Below are 12,301 nucleotides of genomic sequence, written 5' to 3'. Positions count from 1 at the left end.
GAATATACGAGTTATAAGGTTTCGAGCTATCGAGAATCGAATGTATATTTTAACCGTTTTCACATAGTCAGAAACATCCTGAAATTATTTGCCCAATTGTCCTAACTTTTGAACCTATCTGGGCTGGTCGCAAGAGGTTCAAACAATCGGTTCTCTACTGTATTACACATACTACATTATATTCATAGCAGGGGAATGTGGGGCAGAGTGAACTAGCTAAGATGACTGAGCTTTTTTCAAAATGAGCAAATTGGAAATTTGTTTTGAAAATTACAGTACAAAAAGAAAAAAAAAACATTGTATTTTATGATAAAACTTTCATTGAAACGTAAATTTTTTTGGCAGTAATTTAGAGCCATCAAAAAAAAAAAAAAAAAAAAAGTGGAAAATGTTCACTTCTTTTTCATGGGGCAAAGTGAAAAATTAAATATTTTTCTAAAGAAATAATTTTTATTTGATTGTAAAAAGTATTTTTGATCAAATAAATATGGAAATAAAATTTTGAATGAATAAATGAAAAAGAAAATAGAAAAATTAGCGAATAATTTAATTAGTTAATTACTTAATGTATGAATAAAAATAAATGAGTGAGTGAAAGAGTGAATGAATAAGAAAAAAAGTGAATTAATGAATGAATAAATTGGTGAATTACGAAATGAAGGAGCGGAAATGAATTAATTAACAAATCAATACGTAAGTGTTTTAGTAAATGATCGAATGAATAAACGAAATAAGTTACTTCACTTTGGCCCATCCACTTTGTCCCCGCATAGACTCGACAACTTGAGCAAAATATTTAAAATACAAATAAGCTTAACATTAAATAAGTACTGCACCGCATATTAGAAGGTCGCAATTAATGTTTGAAATGTTATTAACAAGAACTTTATCATTTTATATCATCAAAAATATTTTTTGACATACAACAAGTATTGCAGGAAGAGTATCAATTTTTGAAAATTGCCTGTATTATCTTACGCTTTATTCTTCGGCGATATTTTTTCATGACTGGAATAGACTACATATGGTACTACATTGTTAAAATATTACCAGATAGGTGGCGCTAAACAGAGAGTAAATATTTCACCTTTTCACTTTGCCCCGTATTCCCCTACTTTTATTACAAAAATAGCATCCTATATAATTAGAAACGGAGCATATGTATCTATGTATGTATGTCCAAGTTAATTCTCCCAAACGCCAATGAACTGACCATCGAGACAAATGTCGATAGATTCGTCATTTTCCCGTCTTTATGTTTAACTATTTCATATACTCCTCCGATAATAACTAGTGGAGATATCGATTAAAAACTATTTATTATGACACTTAGATTTCGACATAAAATCAATATTTTTCGGAGGCTTTCCTCCATTCAACTTACTAATCAGTGCTTCGTCTCAACTTTCCGTAATAATGCTTTTAGTAAAATTTGTAGCGTGAAGAAAATCATTGAGACGAGAGATCTGTTGCCATTTTTTTTCTGGAATATGAACAAGAAAAATTCTTGCTTTTATTTTAAAGGCTTTTCCTGTAGTCGAGGGATTTAAAATGTTTCCTTTTTGGTCCGCAATCTGCCGCAAAATTTTACTGATTTATTTTTTTTTTCTTTTGTCCAAGCCTGATTGCTGAACATGCGTCCCTTGACATCACTTTTATTTTCGAGGTAGACCGTGCAAAGCCGAGCGGCGCAGCTAGTTTTATTTCCTCAAATATGAATATTAATTAATAACATAATTTGTTCAACAGCAAGTACTGTGGTCCAGCAAGCTGAGAGTATTCAAGAGCATGAGGCTGCTTCCGTGGTGTCAGACCCCCAATGCCCAGGAGAGGAAGCAGGTGATTAGGGAACGTTTGTTCCCTATTATTAACCGTTGGTATCCATCCATGGCGGGAAAAATCACTAGAAGTCTGATGGAGGAGATGAAGGAGTCAGATTTGTTGTTCTTGTTGGAAGATCGTGAAGCTCGATCCCATGGTAAAATATTTACATTGCTCAAGAAAGAGGCGAAAAAACAATCAAGCAAACTCAGAGTTTGTTAACTTATAGATATTATCAATTCTGTACCTTTCAATAAGAAATCTTAAATGCATGTATTCTTTTGCACCATGTAAATTAAAAACAAAGTTCAACAAGCAACGATAAAACTAAAACTTTAAAAAAAAACCGACTGAGTCGCAACTGCCGAATCAAGAGGGAAAATTGAAAATCCCTGTAGAAGCCTTATATTATTCAAAATCAATGTCAAAATGAGCCGTCAAAAATCAAATTGGGCCGTGGTAGCCCGATCGGTAGAGTGTCAGATTCGGGGCCGGAAGGTCCTGGGTTCGAACCTCGATGGTCGAAGACCCACCGTCGTCATTAAAGGGGACTGGGCGACGTTAAATATGCTCGTGGTCTCAATGTCCTCCAAGTAAAACGATACCTCTGGGGGTGCTAGCACCAGGTAGCTATTAGCTCCTGGACTAGTTCTAAATTCTCATTAACTGTTCGATCCGGTGATGGTGCTGCCATCTATCGGTATATAAAATAATGGAGGCAAGGCACTTAGTATGCAGTCCTCGACATAAATACAGTTGTAGTCAGTTGTGACTCTGAATAGAATTTTGGCCAACAATGAATTCGGTGATCAATCGCGTGAATAAAAGCTTAGCCGATTTCGATTCTGCTTTGAAAAAACGTTATAATTCGAATTCTATATAACATGAAAGTTCCAAACACATTCTATGAGACGCGGAAAGAAATTCTCTTTATTTTGGTATTAAATTTTAAAATTTTTAACTATATTTTCTCTGCAAAAATCGAGAAAAACCTTTTAGAGGTTTTTAATTAAAATCTTCGTTAATTAATGTCATCTGAAGACGCAACCCTAGCTATGAACACTCCAACTCTCCTTTCGAACAAACTTTTTTTTTCCAAAATCGTTCCTTCCGTTTAGGCACTAGAGTGCCACAGGTACACACACAGATACGTCAAACTTTATAACCCCCTTCCTTTGTGTGTCGGGGATTAAAAATAAAAAGAAATTTGGATTTTGAAATCTTAATTTAAACTGTGTATTTTGCAATCATAAGTTGGACCCTCTTCTTGAGTTTCTTGCTTCTACAAATGGTTCTTGTCCCCGGAATCGACTTTATTTATACCCAACCCTCTCGTCTTTAAACAATCCTCTTTAAAGGGGTCCGGGACACAAAAATCCTCAAATTTTGCAATTTTTTTTATAATTTGAAAAATTGCTCCCTTTTTTTCTGCTTAAGAGGACGTTTGAATCTTGTTTCTACCTTAAATAGAACGAAAGTTATAGTTATTTTTGTTGCATGCATCTAACGAATGTGTACATAACTTTAAACGCGTTTTTCTCCATGATGCAATTTTTCCCGATTTCTTGCATTCAAACTCTTATAAGTCAGGAACCGATAGAGATAAAGTAATGAAACTTGGAGCATATCTTTTTCAAGCAATTTACTTTAATTTTTATTCGGCGAATTTGGAAAAAACGTTTACTGCAAAAATTATGATTTTTTTTTAAAAAAAGTATTTTCGAATTTTTCGAAATTTTCCTTCAAATATTTTTTATTTTTTATTGAATCACTATTTTTAAAATCGCCGAATAAAAATTAAAGCTTAGATATTTGTGCATACTTTTTTGAAAAAAAATTGAAAATTGACCAACAATATTTTGAGTTATAGCAATTTAAAGTAACCCCATTTTTTTGAAAAAAACTAATTAAATTTAAATAAAAAAATAATTTTTTTTCATATTTATGTTATGATTTTGCTTATTAAATAAATGATGAATCAGTTCAAAAAATTTCAAAACTCTAAAGTACATAATAAAAAAATTTTCAAAATGTGTCCCGGACCCCCTTAAACAAAAACAGCAAACAGCACACAAGCAATCTCCGCGAGTATATGTTCTTCCGCCGCCATCTGGTTGGGTGTGTGAATGTCGAATGCAGCGTTTCTTGAAGTGTGTTTCGAACTTGCATTCGTTCTTTTTCAGCACCGATACACAAAGTAAGGGGGTTATAAGTTTAACGTGTCTGCGTATCTGTATATCTTTCTATCTGTGTGTCTGTCTGTGGTACTCTAGCGCCTAAACGGATGGACCGATTTAAAAAAAAAAAAAATTGTCTGAAAGGAGAGTTGATAGAGAGTGTTCTTAGCTCGGTTGCGACTTCGTATGACATTAATTAACGAAGATATTAATTCAAAACCTCTAAAAGATTTTTCGCGATTTTCGCAGTTAAAGCATATTTACAAATTTTAAAATTTAGTTCCAAAATAAAGAGTTTTTTTTTCTGCGTCTGATGGAAAGTGTTTAGAACTTCCATGTTATACAGAATTCGAATTACACAGTTATTTTTAAGCAGATTTTAAATACGGCTAAGCCTTTACTCAAGCGATTGGTAACCGAATTCACTGTTGACCGACAAGGAAATTAAAAGTACTAATTTAACATTTTTATCTGTTGCGAGTTTTTATTTAATAGCAAATAAAATACTTGAAATTGATTTTTAATAGCATAAGGTTTTTAAAAGGGTTTTCAATTTTCCCTCTTGATTCTACATTTGCGACTCTGACTTTAGTACGGTGATGCTCAGTCGGGGGTTTTTAAAATTTTTAATTTAAGACGTTCACTTGTTTTAATTGCCTCGAAATTTTTTGTTGGTACTGTTACTATTTGCAACTAAATTTATATTCTCAACTTATTTGACGACAAAAACAAAATATCACCAAAGACTTAGTGCTGAACCTGATCTGAGAGTGAAAGTTTCATCCCTTGACCCTGCGATACTGAGGATGTATCTGTCATAATAGGTGCCACTCATATCATTAAAATTAAAAATAAAATGTTTTAAACGAGTAGTAGATGTTTAAGAGAAGTTTAGTGTTAATTTTGAAATTACTTTTTTTAAATCGAAAATATTTTTTCAACATGTTGACAGTCACGGCAATTTTCAGAATCTGGCCTAAAATTCCAATTTGATTTACTCACATTATGTTATTAAAAACTCTAATTCTAGTGTTTAGTTATCCTCAAAAAGCGAAATCACCAAATGACATATTATTTAATTTATTGAATTTGAGTTAATTTTCATAATTATATATTTTTTTTTTGTTCGTTTTTTAATAAACTTTCTATTTGTGCAAAGTCAACTTTGATTTTTTGTTCTTTTCCCAGAAGCCATCATTAAATTGGCGCTGATATATTTCGTGTTTAATCGTAGCTGCACAAAAATGGCAATTAAATAAGTACGAGAAAACTCGTAGTTGGCGTCCTAGAAAAAAACGCAATCTACGAGTTATCTCGTAGTTGGCAGTCAACGTGTTAAACAAACAAAAAAAAAAAAAGCACTTTTATTGAAAATAAACAACTCCTAGACTAGTATGTAAGCTGTACAAAACTGCACTAAGGAAAAACAGGGGTTTCACGAAAAAAAGGCGACAATCAAAATAATTTCAATGGGGTTGTTTCCTTTAGTCAAAAGTACTTCTTTTTATCACTGAAATTGATGGAAAAAGAAAAAAAAAAAAAAAAAAAAAAAACATGGACGCAGAAAATACTTTTATTTTTCCAACATTTATTTTTTTAATTAATTTTTTAAACTGTCCGATTTTTCAAACATGGCGTTGTCTCGATGACGTCACAAATGATGTATTTTGGCGCATCTTTCTTCCGCTTTCACGTTATGATAATCAAGAAGGGAATTAAAATTGCGCTCGACGCTTGCTATCAACTCTATCCTTGCCAATACACGTGAGTAAAGATGTGAATTAAATATTTTGCTCAGTGAATGGCATTTCATCATTTGTGACGTCATCGGCAGAAGCGTAAACAATGAAAAGCGCACCGATTTAAGTAATTTTTTAAAAATATTAAACTTAAAAAATTATTTAAAAAATGGTCAGACCCAATGTTTTTAAGCATGCTCTTTCAGAAAAAATAATATTTTTAAAATTTTGGAAGCGACCCCATTATTGACTTCATGAAGCGAGTCAAAGTAGATGCTTAAAATAGAGACTAATTTGTGGCATTACAGATATCATATCCAGTGGCGCACACAGGAATTTTACATGGGGAGGGTCCAAGGTTGAAAGTCCCATTCCTATTGACTTGATTTTATCGATTCACGAGAACGAAGAACAGTAAAAAATACTCTAATGAATAGATAATTCGCATTATTTAATGAAATATACTTAAATAAATAAACAGAAAGCAAAATAATTTACGCTTTTACTTGTATCATAATTTAAAAAATGAATTCAAGTTCATAGAATCTCATTTTAGCCTGTAATTTCAAAACTAAAAGCATGGTTATTACAGTGCATTCATTTACTCGTATAATCACCATTCTGCTTCTTACAGGCAATTCGTTATAGGAAAAGTGCACAATACAATTTTTAAAAATCTTTTAACATGAGGGTTTTATTTTTTCACTCATTAGAACTGAAGTTATTGATAGCTTTGTTTGAAATTATTCTACGTACAAAATACATAGAATCGGAATCAGTCGGGGGAGGAGGAGCAAGACCTATGGGAGGGGTCCGGACCCCCTGGACCCCTCCCTTGTGTGTGCCACTGATCATATCCGTAATTGAAGACAGCAAACACAAGCATAAGCTTCCTGGATGCCACCATCCAGGAAGAGGTTCCACTCACGGAGGTCGGTAGACAGCGCTGCTTTCGGATGCCTAGGACCAGAGGAGTGGTCCCGCTCTCGGGGTTTTTGCCTTCATTTTAGTCGGGGGGAAAGAAAAATTCGCTAAATGGCGAAATTCGTTATATAGAGGTTCGTTAAATCGGGGCCCGACTATACTTTTTACCATGCTGTTTTTTCCATTTTAAACCAGATGAGGCAGTCATTTTGCCATGACGATTTTAAAAAGGATAAAAATCAGTTCATTATTGAGAAAAAGAAATTCCATTGCAATCTAATTTACAAGTTTTGATCTCAATGCGAAGAAAAATGTATACGAGTAATTATTCAATTGGTCTCTTCATATTAATATAAAAATTGTTTAAAACATTTCGCTTAAAATTGAAATTAACAACAAACAACAAAGAATTTTGTAAATATGGGTCCAAGGTTTTATCTGCAGGAACCACGCTTGTGCAAAGTTTTGCTATTCTAGGTTCTCCGTTACGACCGAGCCAGACACATATAGTCTGACCACGGTCGCTATGGAATTGGCAAACATCCAGCTAGAGTGAGTTTATCTGAATGAGGAGGAAAGTAAAAATTTGATGCATGTGGTTCGCTCATTTGAATGTGACTCTGCCTAATTTAAAGGCTTACACACATTTGTAAAAGCTGGCATCCCTGAAAATTAATAGATGCGTCAATTTCCGCCTGTAAACTGGATGTTAGCCTTTCCATTCTATCGGTGATCAGACTGTTTATTCATTAACAATTAACAAGCAGCGCTAAAGTTAAAAATTTAAAAAGCCCCCTGTGACAGTGCGATAAGAATCACACTGCCACACTTTTAATATCCGTCTATTCCTGCCATTCCCGAATCTATTTTTTCAAGTTTTCATACAACGAGAGTGGAGAGAACGGGGAAAATTCCTTTCTTCCTTTCGCGCCAACTAGGTTCATTGACCGCGCATGAATACACCCTATTACACTTAGAGAGCGTCTCTGCCTGATCTGCCGTTATAATAATGCGCCGCGGTCGGAAGACACTATACCCTTTTCCTTCACATACAATATATATAATTTACCCCAATTTTAACTTTGGCATTCATTTTTATCATGGATGGAAGACGTATAAAATAAATAGAACCAAGGAGATCAGGAACTCTTTCTTGACGCGTACTAATCTGCAGCACTGTTGAATCGAAAGAGGGAACACGTCAGGAATTTGCTTTATGAGTTCAAAGCTATGTTTGCCCCTGTCTAGCGGTGTTCGCGGGGTTTGCCTAAAAAGAGAGGTTATATAGAGAAACCCCCAACGGTTTCAGCAGAGTTTAAAAAGTTTCGTCCGTTAGCAATGTAGTGATGAAATGTTAACAACCCGGGGCTGGACTTGCTGTCCACGCCCGGGTATAAAAGAAAATGTGAAATGTATATATTTTTTTAGTTTTTCGTTATGTCTGTGGTTTTTTTTTTGGGAACGTCTTGTCTTCAATACCAAAATTCAAGTCTACATCTATGGAAACATCAATAAATGTCTGAAGTAGACGTCATGCCTTCAATCTCATTTATGAGTACGATATTTTAATCTCATATCCGCGGAAGTTCCAGGAAAACTACCAACAAGAAATAACCAGCAAATCCATATTTAACTTCATTATGAGAACTGTTTTAAATGCTGCATCTCTATGATTGAACTTTAACAAAAAAATTCTTATATCTGTGAAAGATCAAAGAGGACTGACTACCAACAAGAAATCTCCAGCCAATTGAATATTTAACTTCATCATGAGCACCGTTTTAAAGTTCTGAATTATCTATATCTGGACTCCTACAAATACGAAGACTACAACAATAATGTTTTAATCACAGTTTATATTCCCCATTGCTGCAGCGGGCCCGCTTATCCAGTAGCGTGAGTAATTTTGTTTAAATTCAATATGGGTACCCAATAATTAATTACAATAGATATATAGTTATATCTTCAATTATATTATTTTACAATAAAGGAAAGATAAAAGATAAGAATGATTTAAATCAATTTTTGATGCATTTCAACTGTTTCCATTGTTTATATTTTCGAGCGGCTATTAACGCAATGTACTTCCACTTTACATTCTGAATATAAAATATCAACTTGGCCATAAACATTGTAATAATAAGTCTATATTCATATTAAATATTTGTCTGTAATTTATGCTTCATGTGTTATTTTAGTGCATGTAGTAATTCTTTGATAACCAACCAATCTATTATTACAGCAAAAAGAAATCATCATATATATTTTATATTTGCATTTTAATTCACCAAACAAATCAGTAATAACCATTTATCATCAGCCTTCTTCTAATGCACAGTATAAACACCATTGCACCCCCGACTGAGTCGCAACTGGAGAATCAAGAGGAAAAATTGAAAATCCTTTTAAAAGCCATTTATTTATTTAAAATCAATGTCAAGTATTTTATTTGCTGTTAAATAGAAACTGGCAACAGATAAAAATTTTAAATCATTGCTTTTAATTTTGGCCAACAATGAATTCGGTGATCAATCGCGTGAATAAAGGCTTAGCCGTATTTAAAATCTGCTTTAAAAAACGTTATAATTCGAATTCTATGAAACATGGAAGTTCCAAAATAATATTAATATCTTCGTTAATTAATGTCGTCCTAAGACGCGACCTAGCTAAGAACACTCTTGACCAACTTCCTTTTCGAACAATTTTTTTAAAAATTTGCCCATCCGTTTAGGTGCTAGATAGCGACACATTTCACACAGATACACAAACACGATAACTTATAAACCCCTACCCCCTGCCTTTGCGTGTCCGGGGTTAAAAATAGATAAGATTTCAAAGAGAAAGCAGAGGTGTTATCTAATCATAATAAGATATTCTGAGCAGATAAGTTCTGATAACAATAACCAAAAAAAGAAAGTTCTTTCTTTCGTTATTTCCTTTCTCAGTTAACAGATAAATGCTAGAACAGTCATCTAGATAAATTTCTATGGGCGCATTTGAATCAATGTTCAGTTGAGTAATACGTAGGATACGTTTAGCTGAACTTTTAACTCTCAGATAAAGGAGATCAATATTGATAAATTTTCATGAACAGATCGAAGAAAAAGAAATAGAAACTGTATTTTGTTGAACCACTGTAGCTACATTTTAGTTGGAATTAGAGCAAATTTTTTTTATCGGTAAGCATCGCCACGAAGAATATTCCGTGCATTTCTAAAAAACATGCATAGAAGGTTCGAACAAGTTACAAGTTCAACGAAAAAAACTACTACTTTTACTTGGAAATTGCAAAATTTTCAATCTGTTGGAATGATCAGTGAATTCGTCGAAAGTTCGCCAATTAAGTGCTCAGAAACAGTATTGCGTTTGCGACTGTATTCTAATCAGGAACTCCACGATGAACAATGCATAAAACTGGTATTACAAGAAATTTCTTCATCGGAAGAAAGTTTTACGTGTAAGATTGGATTTATGGACAGGCATGGAGTATTGTGGAATCCTGAATCTACTTGTATAAAGCGTAAAACCCCAAAAGTAATTCCTAAAGCCAATGCCTTTTGTTTTAATGTTGCTGCTCAAGTTGAACGTGGTAGCTCAAATGATAATGTCAGTGAAACATTCCTCAAGAAGTCTAATTTGCTAGAAAGTTCTACAGGTCTTTTGGTGGATGATGTTTTAACGGTGTTTTGCGAACTGAATGTACTTTCGGTCAGTCCAGGTGATGCGAATGAAATACCGTCTGAATGTAAGTATATTTAGTACTATCTTAAAATTTAGCTACTTTGAATGATTGCTTCACTTTCGCCTTAAATGCAGCAAAATCATTGCATGAGAAAATATCTTTAGTTGCTTGCTTTATTACTAACTAGTGATAAACGCACGGCTTTGCTCGTAATAGAAAATTAAACGGTCTTTTGGTTCGCCTGTATATTTACAAAAAATTTACGGTGAATTTTCTCGCCAATTGACTTGTTTCCATGTTACGGTTCCACGTTATGATAATTTCGTAATTTACTCGTCCATCTTATGATAATTTTGCTCGGGAAAGTGTTCTTAAAATTGGAATAGAAAAAGAATCACATCGAATTTTCGAAAAATTGCTTTGAGGTGCACACCCCTATGCTACAAACTATGTGCCGAATTTCATGAAAATCGGCAGAACGGTCTAGGCGCTGTGTGCGTCACAGAGATCCTGACAGACAGAAAGAAATCCGGCCAGAGAGAGACTTTCAACTTTATTATTAACTAGTGGCACCCGCACGACTTCGCCCGTAATAGAAAAATTAAAGGTCTTTTGGTTCGCCTGTATATTTACAAATAACGTATGGTGAATTTTCTCGCCAATTGGCTTGTACCGACGTTACAGTTCCACGTTATGATAATTTCGTAATTTATGATAGTTTTTGCTCTTAAAATTGGAATAGAAAAAGAACCACATCGAATTTTCGAAAAATCACTTCGAGGTGCACACCCCCATGCTACAAACTAACTTTGTGCCAAATTTCATGAAAATCGGCCGAACGGTCTAGGCGCTATGCGCGTCACAGACATCCTCCGGACAGAGAGACTTTCAGCTTTATTATTAGTAAAGATAAAGAAGACTAACTAGAAAATCGTCCGTCAAAGTATGACGGGTGGAAATTGCGCCTACTCTTCTGCATTTGAACAAAGCCATTGCTTGTTTGAGGATATTTTGATATTTGAAATTTTAACCCCCAACTCCAGTGGATTAACCCTAAATTCCAGTGGATAGCGTTCATTGTTGGCCCCTTTTTCGTTCCTTCATTCCCCTGAAATTACATAGTCTTACCAGTAAAACAGTAAAGTGACCGGATCGAGTTCAGCCTTGTCCCAATGAAGCCTTTCCCTGCACGTTAAACATTATCAACACATATTATCAAATTTTCATGCCGTGGCGCGAATTTCATTGTTGAAACACGCGAGTTACTCGATCATCCGCGATCTATACTAATAGTATAAAGCTGTAGAGTTTGTTTGTTTGAACGCATTAATCTCATGAACTACTGGTTCGAATTGAAAAAAATATTTTTGTGTTGAATAGTCCATTTATTTAGGAAAGCGATAGGCTATTTTTTCTTTTAAACTAGAGTGACCGAAATATTTCTAATTGCAAATTAAATGTTTAATTGTTTAGTTCTATGAATTCTTAATAGATGGTAAGGTAAGTTTAGTTCTATGAATTCCTAATAGATGACGGGGAAAGTGAACTCTTCGAGATTGCGCTGGCCAAGACAGTGTCGACAGCTGCGAGGAACCATGCCCAGGCTACGCTGTTGTAATCAGCAGATTTTTGAATGCGTTTTTTTTTTTTTTTGTTCAGCAACATAATTTGATTTTGTAGGATTTTTCTATTGGCTTTTTTTTTCTTTATTAACGTTTGTTTTTGCTCTTATAGTTGAAGATTGTTATTTATCTAAGTAAATAATTTGATTAATCGGATTATTCAATTGTGATTGTTCTTCATAACATTTTTATTATAGCATTGTTTATTTGGCGAAACACTTTAAATTGCAGGGAAAAAAAACCGCTTCACTCGCTTAAGGGCAGAGTTACGGCAACGTGGTTGCTTGGCGCGTTAAGCCATGAACTATGTAGTCAAAATTGAATTTTTAGTTTTAA

General features: G+C 33.9%; 1 protein-coding gene across 1 annotated transcript in view; it reads left to right on the top strand.

The window, feature by feature from the left end:
• Nucleotides 1-12,301, top strand: part of LOC129232462 (speckle-type POZ protein-like) — a 36,149-nt gene that overhangs the window by 800 nt on the left and 23,048 nt on the right. Inside the window, exon 2 of the mRNA XM_054866607.1 lies at nt 1,750-1,839. Coding sequence (XP_054722582.1) covers nt 1,750-1,839 — 90 coding nt within the window. The remainder of the gene's footprint in view (nt 1-1,749; nt 1,840-12,301) is intronic.

Source organism: Uloborus diversus, unplaced genomic scaffold (genome assembly GCF_026930045.1).
Source record: "Uloborus diversus isolate 005 unplaced genomic scaffold, Udiv.v.3.1 scaffold_12, whole genome shotgun sequence".
NCBI classification, from domain to species: domain Eukaryota; kingdom Metazoa; phylum Arthropoda; class Arachnida; order Araneae; family Uloboridae; genus Uloborus; species Uloborus diversus.
The sequence above is the reverse complement of the archived record's forward strand: the minus strand, read 5'-3'. Positions and strand labels throughout refer to the sequence as shown.